Source organism: Bidens hawaiensis, unplaced genomic scaffold, assembly GCF_021521415.1.
Source record: "Bidens hawaiensis isolate Kalapana, Puna unplaced genomic scaffold, B.hawaiensis_p1.1 tig00011861_1, whole genome shotgun sequence".
Taxonomy (NCBI): domain Eukaryota; kingdom Viridiplantae; phylum Streptophyta; class Magnoliopsida; order Asterales; family Asteraceae; genus Bidens; species Bidens hawaiensis.
The window spans coordinates 73,384-89,422 of record NW_027491946.1 but is presented as its reverse complement, the minus strand read 5'-3'; the positions used below and the strand labels follow the sequence as shown (position 1 = coordinate 89,422).

At 33.4% G+C, this 16,039-nt stretch overlaps 1 protein-coding gene across 1 annotated transcript; it reads right to left on the bottom strand.

The window, feature by feature from the left end:
* Window positions 1-6,833: 6,833 nt before the first annotated feature.
* On the bottom strand, window positions 6,834-8,451 carry LOC143539357 (ethylene-responsive transcription factor ERF003-like). The gene is made up of 2 exons (XM_077032696.1): window positions 8,012-8,451; window positions 6,834-7,284 (listed from the first exon to the last, which is right to left on the bottom strand). Exons 1-2 carry the CDS (start codon window positions 8,092-8,094, stop codon window positions 6,876-6,878), a joined length of 492 nt encoding a protein of 163 aa, XP_076888811.1. The 5' UTR covers window positions 8,095-8,451; the 3' UTR covers window positions 6,834-6,875.
* Between the last annotated feature and the right edge of the window lie 7,588 nt (window positions 8,452-16,039).

Genomic DNA, 16,039 nt, shown 5'->3' with positions numbered 1-16,039 from the left:
TTCACTTGATTAACATTTGGTGTATGCTATGACGACTTCCATTATTTTCGCGAGAAAGCGATTGTTCGAATGCGTGTGGACTTCATCTCATTGTTATCGCTTGTTTGTTGGTCTATTTGATGGCTTTGTTTTGAAGACATGTCATATTAGTATATGGCATTCTATGTATTGTGATATGTGTGTCAAAATTGGTGAACTAGAAAAGGATTTTTGCTTACTGGACTCATACCGGAAGCAATAACATATAGTTATTAATAAGTATGGCATGTGGAGCTACTGCTATGTCTTTGAAATTGTGGTAGTTTTGGACATGTTCCTTTTTTATTTAAATGGGGATTATGCCACACGTCACTTATGGTTCAAAAGCAGATGTGCTATGTATAATTTGAATTAAGATGCATATATGAAGTTTGTGCATAAATTGCATAATAAGCTAACCCGATAAGATGCAGAAGCTCTGGCCGTGTCCGCGTGTGACTCAGTGGGGGTGGCTTTCCATCTAGACTATGATGATATTGGTTGCCGACAACTTTTATGACTCATTCTGCTTATGTTGTTTGTACATTGTGTTTATAGCGCTCCGTTATTTGATGTTGCAACCGTATTGGAGATCTGAGCCTTCATTTTATACCATTGATTTATTTTAATTCGTTTATGCTATGATGATTTGAAACTGAACTTTGAAATAGTTAATCATCTTTTGAAGCTGTGATGAGATGATTATCAAAATCCAGAAGATACTCTCGATCACCAAAATATGAGCTTCGCCTATGATTACACAACCCCCGCAACGCGGGGGGTCTTAATCCTAGTTCTGTTTTAATTTTTAAATGTTCTGATAAAATTTCTTTCTAATAATCACATGATTACGCTATCAGATATACGATGTACAATGAGTTATTATTTTTTTTGTCTTTTCAGATGTGGGCTATTTGAGCCCAATAAGATTTTGATCTGGGCTTGAAAACTTTGTTTAAGGTATTAAGATTTGAGTATGAAAATCATATTTTATTAGTATTGTTTATAATTCTAATCATTTTATTAATAGTTTTATCATTGTTATATTCAACGTTTTATTTTGATTGTTTTTTTCTTAAATAACTTGTGTATTTAAAATTTTTATAAAAATATATAAAGACACATTAAGTGTATTGTTGTTGGTTAAACATGAATCTTATCTTATTAATCCTAAATCAAAGCGAGTTTAAGCCAAGAACAAAGGTTTACAAACTTGATCAAAATGAACAAAAGAAACCAAACCATAAATATAATGATCTGGCAAACAAACGAATACAATCAGAATCAACAATTTAATGAAACTTTAAAAACACATGAATAAGAAGACTGCAAGTAATGAATCTTGAGAAATAAGACGAGAGATAACTTATGAGCGTCAAAACCCTACATATCTTCGGCTTTTTAATACACCAAACCTCAATGAATCTATCTAATTATTAATGTCAACATATATACGCGTGAGTGTTCACAAGCCAAGCACATAGTGAATCAAATTCTAGCCGAAGTCTAGCAAGAATAACTGCATTAGGTCAGCCCGGTTTGTTCTCAGTCCATCCGAACGGACCCAACGTACAACATAAACACAATTATATCATAACAAACCACAATATCCTGGGTTCCTATAATAATTATATGTATGAAATATGAATAACATGTATACACACATGACTCATGAGCTAAACATAATTTAGCTAAATATCAAAAGAAACATAAAAGTTTTATATTCTATAGCATTCTTGTTTTTATGTTTATATTAAAAGAAATAAATAAACATGAATTTTTATGTACTTAATATTTTTCTTCACACATTTAACTTATAGCCTTCTTTATTAGAAAACAATAGAATATAATAAAGGGTTTCAAAGTGTGTCTCATATTGTAAAAAAGAGGCCAACAATAGAAGTTGTTCCTTTTGGCTTTTGTCCAAACAATATAAGGTGATGTTACATGTGACCATATTGTATGATACACGAGTCAAAAGAACATACTTTTTTGGTCAAAAGTAAATTGTAAACTCTAAAGATTTAATAAGAATAAAAATATATAATTAAAACTAATAGTTATGATGGTATATTAACCAAGTGATCATTATTCATTATACCCAAACAGCCATTTTAACACCTTTAATTTTATAGAATGTACTTTTTAACTTCTTCATAAGTTTGAGTTACACTTTTTTTCTCACAACTTTTGTGTAATTTTATATTTCAGTTAGGAGATTGTATTCATGATTTTTTTAGTGTATTAAAATTGAGACAATTAAGTATCTATGCATTTTTGGTCTGAATTAAGTCTCATTGTAACAGTAAAAGTTAACAACCAACACCATTAAATGTTTGAATCCACTTTGAAATGCTGACAGTTAATGTCAAAGTTACACACTGCCTTGTTAAAAACGCGTCACTTCGGTCACATGGTTTTCTAAAGCAACAGGTGATAGTTACGATTTTTAAATACTTGATGGGTACAACATAATTGGTGTTCATAGAGTGATGATATTGTGCAAACTAAACAAGTAAATAATATCATGAAATCCGCTAAAAGTTGCAACAAATGTAAGATTTTGTGACAAAATTGGAAAATAACGACACAAGTCTATGGTGTTAGAAAAAACTTGTTTTTTTTTCTCCCGCCTACTCGACATACCAAGAGTTTCACCCCCAAGTTACTTGCTTCTACTATTGCTTTGTTTTCTGGGCGTTTGAGTCTCTGATTCAAGTATAGAAATCAAGGATAGCACCGTTTCACACGAGAAAATAGTAGTAGCTAAGTGAGTATTCTGATATTGTAATTAGGGATGACAATCTTGACCCAAACCATTTCAAATGAGTAAATTTGAGTTGTTTTAAAAGTTAAATGAGTTGATTTGGGTAAGAGGTTTTAAATAAATGGGTCAAAATAAGTCATTTGAAATTCCATCCTTTTATTCTCGAGTCAAAATTGGTCGATAAGTTCAAAGAAATGGGTTGATGTGGGTTAGTGTCCTAAGGAAATGTGACAGGTTTCGGATCGGAACAGTTTTTCGTACAAGACAGGTTTCGGCACGAAACGGGTTTCAGATTGGAACAGGTTCGGTTCAGGTTTCAAGTCAACACGAGTTTTCACCCGTGACGTGTTGGGTTTTGGTTTCTTTCTGGTCGATTCTGAACTCGTTTTTGTTCGTTTTTTCAGTTTTGTTTTTGTTCGGTTTGAATTCTTTTAGTTTCGTTTTGATTGATTTTTTCGATTTCGATTGATGTGGTCCAGTTTTGGCTTTTTGTTTATTTGTTTTATTTTCGTCGATTCTTTCGGTTTCGGTTCGATTCTGGATGTTTTTTTTTGGAACGAGAATGACCTATGAAACATTTTAGTGCTTTTACTTTTTTTGTTTATGATTTATATTTTGAGTTATAATTTTTTTATTATTATTTTTGAATATTTTTTTGAGGGTTTTTGATCTTAATTGAAAACCCCTAAAAAAAATTCAAAAAAAATAATTAAAAAATCATAACTTAAAATATAAGTAAAAAACGAAAAAACCTAAAAAAAATTAAAATGTTTTCGCCGTTATTCTCATTCACAAAAAAAAAAACGGTTTGACCCTAACCTATTTTGACCCAAACCAAAACAACCATTTTTTTAATTGATTCGTTTTGACCCAAACTCATTTTGACTCATACTCGTTTTGACCCATGACTCATTTCAACTCATGACTCGTTCGACCCAACCCAACCCATTTGCCACCTCTAATTGTTACTTATTCATAAAAAGGTAATAGTCTTCTTAATTTTAAGGGGCAATTTCATAGAATAGCAACCATGTTTCAAAAGTATTTCAATTAGGTCACTCAACTTTAAAAAGTGTTCTAATTAGGTCACTCAACTTTCATATTTTATTAAATTAAACGCTTTAACATGTTTTGTGAACGTTTTTATTTTTTGTTTCACATAGGAAATATTTTTATCGTTTTTTTGATGTTGACGTTGAGTGACGACGTGAATTTTATTTTTTGTTTATAAATTTTTATTTTTAATATAATTAACGTTTTTTAACTTTTTAAAAATATAACTACATATATTGCAAATTCCGACCCCCACATCTTATCCTCCATTTCTTACTTAAGGTTGTCCTCTATGGTGAGGGGATTCGAAGCCCTTCCCCAGTGCCACGTCAGCGCCACGTGGGCACTGGGAGCTTCAAAGCCCCAATGCAAAGATAATTTTAGTCGAGCTCGTCAGCGCCACGTGCTCCCACGTGGGCACTGGGAGCCTCAATGGTGAGGGGACTTCGAAGCCCCTTAAACTTTTTTTTTATTTTAATAAACTAACAAATTTATTAAATACAATAATTATCAAATACAAACTAAATTAAAATTAAAAACATATACATAAAAAAATAAACTAATTTTAGTCGAGCTCGAGCCTAGCTGAGCTGCCTCGTTTAGTTTCGAGCTCGAGCTCCAACCCACCGTGGCTCAACTCGTGAACAACCCTAAACCCTTAAAATATTAAATCTACACATGAACTTGGATCAAAATGCTAACAACCCATCTTATTAAACCCCAAAAACCAATTCATTCAAATCACCTGAAGCATCTGCCAAGCCTCCGAGATATCGAGTCTTGAAGCCGAAAAAATCTAAACCAAATTAAACACGAATTATTCAAAAACTATCTTGATCTGGGCATTAATAATACTGAAAAACGGTTGATAAAGTTACCTTCTTGTTGGAATTCATGAGGCATATGCCAACGTTTCTTCTGTACCTTGCTGGAGGTGCTTCCATGGCGGATGATGATGAAAAGAGCCGTTGAAAAGGGGAGGGGCCCACATAATTCACACTTCCGCGCCAGCCGTTTGGACCACCAAATCATCGGCGCCCAACGAAGAACCGCGCCCCACTGCGGTGTTCGGCGCCCGTCGGCTCAGCGTTTGGAGCCCATAGCGACCAGTCTAACAAACAAAAAAATCGGTGAGACTCGATTTAAAGATTTAGTGACCCGATTTGAGAAAAATATGCATGAGTGACCTAATTGAAACCCTTTTGAAAGTTGTTTAATATTCTATGAGATATTCCCTAATTTTAATTACATGGACTATGCTATAATTAGTTTAAAACAGCTAATAACCTTGTGGAAAAAATAGTGTACTAATGTCACAAATCAACAAAACCAATCAAATGAGGTGATGAAAATGGGCCATATGTAACATATTTTCTCATTTGGGTAACGTCTACTTTTCAATTTCATGCTTGGTACGAATCCCCAAATAAACAAAATCATTACATATTATTAATTTTTATCAATCAACTTTGTCGCATTATACAGTTATAGATTTTTTTAATGACGGGTTTATTAGAAAACCAACAACTAGTCTAGCAAGAAGCCCGACTAAAACAACATATAATAGACCTACTTGTAATAGATATTATTAAAACCTTAGATATTATATTAACATGATTTATGAGATCTTTGACAATACATTCTCTTGTATGCTACACGTTTCTTGTAAGAAGTGCGTGCTGCGTTACAAGTTCATGTTTTAAGTCGCTCATTCAACAACGGGTAAAATCCTGACCCAAAAAGATCAAGCATCATGAAAATCACCTTACGTTTCAAAAATCAGCCAATAATTGGCATAGTGCATTTTTTACGTCGAATATTCAATCTTCAGTTATTCCAAAAGTGCTTTGTTACGAATGATATGACTTACATTTCAAAAGGGGAACATTGTGTGTGATGTAAAATCATATTTTACTAATGTTTGTGCCATAAAACTTGCAATGCATTCAAAATTGTGACATTTTGACTAATTTTAGTTGCATCATATTATAAACTAATATCATTGTCTATATAAGAGATGGTTTTACTAAAACTCATTTCATGTTTTATCATTTGAGTTTCATTAATATTAATATAAAAACTTGTTTATTAAAGCTAAAGTTTCTCTAATCTTTTACCAAACTTGTAAATATTGCTTACGTAAAATACAATATGTGACGCAATATATTTACATATTATTAGAGTAAATCGCGGTTTTCATCTCTGTGGTTTATCCAAATTTGTGGTTTTAGTCAAATAGTTTTAAGGTAGCGATTTTCGTCACTGGTGGTTTCATTTCACTTGCAAGTAAACCCAAATTCAGTAACCCCGTTAAGTCTGGTCGTTAGATCCATCAGCATACCCCTCACGTGAGGGGCAATTTTGTCATTTTTCTCCCCAAATAAACCCCAGTCCTAACTCGCAAGCCCCTCACATGTGAGGGGCTGGGGTGTATTTGGGGAAAAAAGGACAAAACTGCCCCTCACGTTAATGGCACGCCGATAGGTTTAACGACCAGACTTAACGAGGTTAGTGAATTTGGGTTTAATTGCAAGTGCAATGAAAGCACATGGACGAAAATCGCAAATTTGAAACTGCTTGACTAAAACCGCATATTTGGAGGTACGTGTGTACATTTTAACCATAAGTGAAGCAAAAAAAGGTTATTTATAAGTTTTACAAGGTACGACGATCTGATAAAACAACTGCTTTTCTTTTCGATGCTAAATAGCCCCATAGAGCATATTACAAGTCACGGAACGCAACGATCCGATAATATGGACCATAAGGTACATATTTAATGATACTCAAGTACTCTATTATTAATCTTTGGTACAAAGAGTGAAGTGAAGTAAATAACCATGATGACAATAACAATATACTTGATACTTCATAGCTCTATTGAATTTATCCTGTCGTTGACTCGTTGCGACGTTTTCAGTATTATCCGAAGATCATGTACTCGGACATTGCTCATATTTACCAACCTTCGACGACAAAAGTTTTACTCCTCGTACGACATGTCGGGCCGAACAAAATAATAATAATAATAAATAGTCTAGTTTTGCATAACAGAACAAAACTCAATTGTCCCATAATGAAGCAACTCTTCAATCATCTGTTCTATATGCTCATCTTCAGGAGACTTATAATACTGCATATTTTCTATTTTAACCGTATTTTCGCAACTGCCATTACGCAAACATGGAGACTGCGGTCGGGTTTGTTTATCTTCTTTGTTGCCTGCAGCGGTTTTGTTTGCGATTCCAAGTGATGTCAAGTGGCATTTATGTAACTTAGCTCTCAACGTTGCGGAAAGTAGCTTTGTGGAAGGTGGATGTGACCCTTCGGCGTCGTAAGTGAAGTTTGTTCGAGCTCTTGTACCGCACATCAGCCTAGCTGCTTCGTCGTATGCGTGTGCTGCGTCCTCTGCTGTCTCGAATGTGCCTAACCATATTCTTGTTTTCCTGTTGGAACAAAGATTAACATAAGATAACGAACTGCTATTAAGACGCTAGAAACTACGGGTGTTAAATGTGTCGTGTTCGTGAATTGGCGGGTCCAACCTGACACGGACCTGAAAATTTGACAAGAATCCTAAGTCCCGAACCCGAAAATCATGGTGTCCCACATATTTGCGGGTTGACCCAAACATGACCAGTTTGACCCGAATGTTTTTATTTTTATATAGCATACACGTATCAATATTTTAATACTAGTGTAAGGATTAAATACAAACGACTTTAATAGTGATGAATGTATAAATAATTAGGGTAATTATGTAAACACGAGTGTAGTTATTATTATTATTAACTAGAACAATTATTATTACAATATTTTATTTATTTTTAATAACATAACAAATTTAGTTCAAACCTATAATTACACCAGTTATTTTTATGGTTAGCAGGTAAATACTATACAACAAAATAATATTAATTTATATAAAAGAGTTAACTTTTAATCACAAAATCTAATAAAAAATTTCTTTTTACTTAAGATTTTGGCACAAGACACCCAATAAATTTAATTTATCACATAAAATAAGTAATTGGGTTAAACCAAACTCGACCCGTTTAGTTAAACAGGTTCAAGGGGTTCGACAAGAACCCGACCAAGAAAACTGTTCACTGCGGCATTTCATCGAACAGTTTACGCGCTTTAACCGAATGACGTTAAAGATTAGAACTTTACAAGAGAGGGTGGCGAATTTCGGAAACCCAAGAGCCCCAATGTCTCTGACGAACTCCTCTGTATCGTTGTTGAGATCTAGCCATGGTGGTTTAACTGATTGCAGGTGCCTTTAATGAGTTGCCTTGAAGGTGTTTGTGAAAATGTCTCAGTGAGAACACTAGTGATGGAGGCTTGGTTTGTGATACTGGCATGTTATATATGTGTGTGTATATATGACCTTTTTTTATATAGGGACTTTGGTGTCACTTCTTTTTAGCTGTAGATTACTTTGGATGGCCAGGTGGGTCCCAAGGCCATGGGCCCTGACTACTTCTACTACTTGTTTACTTTTGCAGTAGTTTTGGAAAAATGGGAATAGTTTTGTTCCTCTTTGCTGCAAATGGGAAAAGTGAATATTATCCAATACTCTCACTTTTGTGTGCTATAAGTTTTATATGTATACTAGTTACGGTGAGCGAAGTAGGCGACAAATGCTCATAAATTGAGGCGATTTTGTGGTGAACACCGCCTCCCAGGCGATAGATGAGGCGATGGGGGGAGGGGGGTTGCTTGTTGTCGTCGGAGAGTTTGTTTGTTATTATTATAATTATATTATGTGTGCGATACACACACACACATATATATAGGCGCTACAACATCATTATACCCCTAAAACAAAAACATATCGTTTGCTGATCGGACGTCACGTGTCGCAAGTTGTCCCATTTTGTAGCTTCTCCACTACACATGGCCTTAGTATGACTAGTATAACATGTCAGATACAACATTATAAGATATTTGAATAGAAAAATCTAAATATGGTCTAAGGTAACTAAGATATATAAACAAGTTTAAACAGGTCATTCACGTGTTTTCACATTTTAATATGTTTTGACACGTATTTAACCGCGTTTACCTGTTCAAGACATAAAACATGTTAAACCCAAATCTAAACTTGTTTAGTTCTGTGTCATTTTCTATCGTGTTAACATGTTCATGTCATAAACTGCTAACTTTAAATAGCATGGACAATGCTACCAGTGATACATTAAAATGTCACAAGTTATTCAAAAATACATGTTTTCTCTTTAATTATGCATCAATCATAAAAACTCTTACATTTTCACGTTATCGCTATACTTTTATATTGTTTTTTATAACCAAGTTATTTATGCTAAACTATTTTCTTTATCTTATATTGCTTAACATAAAATCATAATTTTTTAAAGACATCTATATTATTGAGGTTAACTAACTTATGTTAATATAAGTTGGATGTGTCTCAATGGTAGAGCACTCACTTTACTAGTAAGAGGTAGGGGTTCAAACCTCATTATCACCAACTTATATGGGAGATATAAGGGATGACTCGGGCTTGCCAGGGTTCGAGTCCTGATCTCACCCGGTTTTACCGGCTACTCGCTGTCGTGCCGTTTGGCGGGCATGAGGGTCGGGTTTTATCCGGTGAATCCATCAACAGGTGGACCGCTAGGGGCTCCGTCCGTCCAGACTAGTGGCCGGCTCGGGCTACCTTTAGCCAATGGGGGCCGCGTACGGAGTACCCGACGTTACTTAGTTGGCCGTTCAAAAAAAAACTAACTTATGTTAACACCATAATTGAATAACAAACCAATGCTTCGAAACATTTGGTATCCTAGCCCCGGAGGCTGTGGAATTTGTTTAAAGCATCATTTGTCTGGTCGTTGTTGCTATTTAAAGGAGGGTTGCGACGCAAGTGCACCAACTCGTTGGCCATTTATCTGTCATTTTATTTTAATCTTTTTAATTGAAAGTTATATTTAACATTAAAAAAATAACTGATGAGATTATATAATCAAGTTTCATCTTCTTAAGTCTTAACATTAATTTTTACATTCTTTAGTCAATGGTGTAACATCAGACCAGAATCCACCAATAATGATTATTTCTCAGATATTAAGAGGATGGAAATCAACATACTACCAACTAAAATGTCTCATTTGATCATCTAATAAAAGCATATACATATGTGCTTAGAATAAAAATCAAGAGAATGTGTTGTTCAAACCAACCATCGGACATATATGATTTGTTAACATGATACATGCATCACGTTAAACTTCCTAATTATAGGAAACAACCCATGTGCTTAATTGATAAGGTCAAGCTACTAAACTATACCATATTCGATGCACATTGGATTTTTTTTTATTATAATACTTTTTGTTACATTTCTAAACATAAATAGTGCAAGTATTATCATCTTTAAATAAAATTTCTTTCTAGTTAAATGATCTCTTTCTAGGTGCTCCGAAACAGTTAGGAACATCTTTAGGCGACAACATGCTATTGGGTGGTAGTCCCGCTTTTGGTCAAATCAAGACGCTCTAATATTTGAATATCAATCTCATTTCAAAATCATCACAAACCTCCATTTTTCTTTTCTATTGTAATTTATGGATTATTATATGATGATTTTGAAACTTTATATAGAAAAGAAATAGAAAGAGAGCAGTTACCACTTACCACAAAAGATACATATTCTGAAATTAATACTGTAATTAAGCAATCGTTTCTTTCTAATATTAGTTTCTAAATTCCAATAAACAACAGACGGATCTATAGGACATACACAAACACATGCTCCACAAGCAGTGCATTTATCAAATTCACATCACATATCCTGGATCAAGTAAAGACTCTGGGTTTCCGACAAACTACCGCCGCATCCATTTCATTAGGAATTGATGATATTTTAACAATACATTCTAAAAGATGGATAGTTCAAAACGCTGAACAACAAAGTTTAATTTTGGAAAAGCACCATCATTATGGGAATGTACACGAGGTAGAAAATAGTTAAGAAATTTACAGATGGGTCTATACTTCTATCTCATTAATAAACATTTATTTTGTGTTTTTAAAATTCTCCAAAACAAAAATTCAAACTTTAACAAACAAATAGAGGTTAATAACAAAGTTGGTAAAATGATTACCAAATATTCAACTAGTGAACTATGATATTCTTAATAATGTTGTGTAATATAATGTTATGTGTTGGTGTTTATGTAAAAATACTGTATATATAAGCACGTTGTTTTACATACGATGTCCATAAATGATGTCAAATTAACATATAACATGGATGTCGTGCAACACATTATTCTGTATGATATTATTGTCTTGCAAACGATTTAGAACACTGATGCTGTTGAATATATACCATAACTACTGTTTAATAATAAGAAACAAGAGATCTAATATAATAATATTAAAAACTCTTATTGGTCTTTTATTATATAAGATAGTGACATATGAAACAATAATAAGAGGATGGGTCCGAATAATTTAGTTAAAGATACATATGTTGCTAACAATAGCTTAAAGTAGATGTTAATAATTATGATAATTAACCATTTTTTTGCTTTTGTTTTTACTAAAAACACTGGTACTAATTAAGACATAACTATCAATCATAAGGGCACATATCATGTGAAAGTATTAGGGCATGTATAATATATGTAACTATATATGTTATATATGTAAGGATGTTGGTATTTTAAAAGTGATTATGATATTAAAGGTCAAAACTTATTATTAATCAAGTTGTTTTTTATAACGGCTAAATGTTGCAGTTTTATAGAGATTGAACCCTTAACCTACTTTTTTGCACCTTAATAATCTTACCATCTCATTAGAATGGGAACGGCTATAATTAATCAAGCTATAGGGAAGATAGTGTGTGAATGTATTTTATATGGTTTGAAGTGTAATAATTAGACGATCAATTATTAAACACTCTAAATGTGTCTCATTATCAATTATTACTTCAAATACTAATCAATAAAACAAAATCACATGTTAGGGTAACATGGTTTGCTTCGTTTCTCATTTTGATGACATTCTATTATTTTCTTCAATTGCATAATAAGCTACCTTGGATTGTTTAGTTGAGAATTGGGATAACTTTAGTATTGATGTGTATTTTATTTTTAAGATTAAATTTTTCTCAATTACTCATTATAAAGAGGAATATATTTGAGACTAAAATTTAACTTTAAATAAGGTGTTTAAATGTTAGAGACTAAAAAACGAGTCCTAAATACCAAGCATTTGGACTGAAACATAAATCCATAATACTTTACCCACAATCTCTAATATGTTCATTCTATGTTAGAGACATGTGATCAATGACATATATTTAAGAAATTTTTCATTACATATTGGGACTGAAATTCATTCGACAATAAGTTTCCATCAAAACCTTAGAGCATCTTTAATGGTTTGGAGCGGTTTGAAATACAAACATCCTAATCACCCACTCACATTCTCTCTCCTTCACCCTCTTTCACACAATCCAAAAACCGTATTGAAGTTTCAAACTCTTTTCACTTTCTCTCCTCTTTTACTCTATTCTCTCGCTCTCTTTTCCACATATGATTCAAACTACACAAACCCTTAGCAATAAATTATAGTCATATAAAAGTCAGTCCTCTAATGTTTTCAATGGCTGATAGATCAATCCTAAATACTATATATTCGGAACTATTATATCAGCCCTTGATAAATTACTCTCTTATAGTCACTTTTCTTGTAGTTAATAAATGACATTAAGAAATTTAACGAAATGTAATTAAATACTATTGTCAAAGATAAAGTCTTTAAACACTTTAGGATGAGAGAGTTTGAGATGTATCGACTTATTAAGTTCAAGTCCCGCACACGAAATAAATTAAAGGAAACTCGTCATTAAAAAATACGTCTATACAAATAACAATAGATGAATAATGTTATCTTAAGTCATATATACAAATAACAATAAATGAATAATGTTATCTTAAGTCATACCTACTTACAATAAAATGTAATTAATAAATGATGAAAATCACTTGGAATATCATCAAATATATTTTACTAGCACACCAAATACTTTTAAAATTTATATAAACTACTTTCCATCAAAAACCAGTTTGAAACAAAACATGAGATCATTCTTGAATGTCTGACAATGACATCGGACATCTTTCCTTTTCAGTATTCAATTTTCCACACAGTGAGATCGAGTTAGTAGGCGGGCGTGATGCCGCTGTAATGTTTGACCATAACTCATGTTGGAGCTCAATAATAATGTTCACAATCTGTCGTGGACTTCAAATTTTATTACGGGTGCGGGGGGCGAATCTATCCTTGTGGTATAGAGGTTAGCTGTTTTTTTTTTTACTTTTTCATGTCGCGTGTAAATTTGTGATTAAATTTGGATTTCTTCTATCAAATAATAATGATTTTAAATATTTACAGGAAATAATTAATTATCTAGGGGTATTTTGAAACGCACCTGAAAGAAAAAAGTTAACGTCCGTCCAATATATGTACTTTTTTTTCAATTGAAACACGATTACAACAATTAAAGTGAATTACAGAATGTCAATGATCAAATTTCATGTTTAAGCTTTTTTTTTTTTTTTTTGGAAAGGCGGTATTTTATATATTAAAAAAAACAGTCCTAGCAAGTAGCTAGAACAAAAAAAACACAAAACATTACAAATACAATAGAGGATTCTTAAGCCACTCAATCCTAGAAATATTACATTTACGATTTTTGCTACTGTACCATAATAACGAGAAATGTAAAATTTCATCAAATATCGTTTTTTTGTTATGCCGAGTCTTCTCAAATACCAAGTCATTTCTGAATCTCCAAATAATCCACCAAGTGACAAAAATAATCATCCCGATCAAATATTTCTTATGAGTTTGAACTTTGAACTCTTAATGTGTCCCACCAAGTCATCAGTTTAATCGGAACCAAAGAGGAAGACAAAGGAAGTCTACATGAAAATTAAGTTAAATGGATTATTTAAACTCAAAAGAGTGGATTATTTAAAATTTAAGTTAAATGGATAGGAAGTCTACATGAAAATTTTATTTTTTACAAATAAAAAAGAAAAAGTTAAGATCACGCGGCTATGAGAATCCTATTTTTCATCTTTTATATTACAAAAGAAATAAGGGGTAAATCGTAAAAGAATCAAAAATACCTTGCTTCAACTTCACTCAAACTCAATGACCAAATATGATATAATTATTGCTAACTAATAGGTATACGAAGACATTCTCCTATTGAAACTGTTAGAAGCATTAAACCGAAACAATCAACCAGTTTGGGAATTGCACACGTTGGTTGATGTCTAACTTTGTTGAAAAAATGGTTTTAGTGGCTTGGTTCATGAATGGTGAAGCAAACACTTATATTTTCTACCGTGTCTTCAGACCATAGACATTTCTTCGTACAACTGGTGTGCAACACAGCAAACAAACATAATGACCAACCTAGGTCGGAATGCAACAATAGGAAGACATACTTACCAATGACAAACTTAGATCAGGGCCCAATTTCTGACGCCATGACCTGCGAAACAATAAGGAATCGTTACAACTGAAATAACGCAAACCAGCGGAGAGGAAAAGACGATGTTTTGTCAGATATCAAAGAAAGAGAGAAGATGAAATCTTGGAGTATACATAAAACTGAGATAAATAGACATGTAGCAAACATGATGGACACTTGGCTAGGTAGAATGACGGAGAGGAATGTACAAACAACAAAACGCCTGGTACAACTCTCCCGTAAATGTATGTATGTATGTATATAAATTATACAATGCATATTAATTAATTCAAATAAAAATAAACATAGCATTGTATAAGTAATCAAAATAAAAAGATATTAAAAGTAGTTTCTTTATTAATTAGAACCTAAGAAAATCAAAATAAAAAACTTTAATATTTCGATCATAAATTACTATTTCCGTATAATTTATTTCAGATCCTTAACAATTACTTTTCTTAATCATAAAAACTCCTTTAAACACTTCTAATTGAGAAAAGAGACTTGAGTCAAATTAAAATAAATAGTGACCGCAATGAATATGGAATGTTAAAATGACCAATACATTTTGAGCATTGAACTCTAAAACATCACATTTAGAACGAGCCCCGATCAAAATTATTGCATCCGGATACGCGGGCATGTCAAGGACCATGAACGAGTCCCTGATTGTATGAAGCACCTTCGAAAATACTAATAAACATATCAATAAATCATATATCCAAAGTAACAAACCTTGAATGTCCGCGACTATGCATCATGATTAAAGGTGTGACACAACTTGACAACTAATATGTGGCTAAAAAGGTAGCACCTTACCATCGACTAACATTGTGAACCAATAGTGAAGAAACGTGGATCGACTTACTGGTAGACGATCAACTTTCCTCGGGTATGAGTGTACTATATCACCGATGGTTTTCCGGAGTATGAATTCTTCCACCTACAAAACGAGCAGCACCGTGAACTTACCCCTCAGAAAGGGACAGAGGGGTCCTCTTTGGGGTAACCCTCCGGTGTGAGAATAAGATATTGTAGGAGAAGATAATAATAATCTAAAAGTGAGTAAGGATTTAGAGTGTATTTTCTTGCTTACCTCGGTGGTGTGGTATTTATAGTGTTAGGGTTTCCAATGATTGGGCTCAGACCCAATTAGGGTCTTTTTGGCCTCCTCCTATTGCTTCGCGCCACGTGTCCTTAGGACACCTGGTGCTTTTTCATTGATTATTCTCTGACCAAGGTATTTCACCTGACTCATGTGCAATCACGTGGTAGCACATGGGTTTTGCTGAGTTGTCCACCCTTCATTGGCAGCTGTCAACATCAGCATATTCTTTATTCCTTAAAGGATACCTTCTGGAAGGTTGTCTGATGAGCACAATCATGGTTGTCCTTATCCTGATTTGGATAAGGACGTGGTTGATTATGTGCATGTGTGATATGCGTCTATCCTGGGGATGCGCGAGGTCTTCTCTTTATTCTCACGCGCAGATGTTTCATGCGCAGATGTGATATGCGCAAGCATATGTAATATGCGTGAGCATGTGATATGCGCCACGCGCAGATGCGCCACGCGCAGATGTGATATGCGTGAGCATATATGATGCGTGAGCATATGTGATATGCGCCACACGCAGATGCGCCACGCGCAGATGTGATATGCGTGAGCATATGTGATATGC

Coding starts and splice junctions, on each gene's coding strand:
- LOC143539357 (XM_077032696.1), bottom strand. CDS start 8,094: ATGGCTAGATCTCAACAACGATACAGAGGAGTTCGTCAGAGACATTGG. Junction 7,285..8,011: donor GAAATTCGCCACCCTCTCTT/GTAAAGTTCTAA, acceptor TTGTTCCAACAG/GAAAACAAGAATATGGTTAG.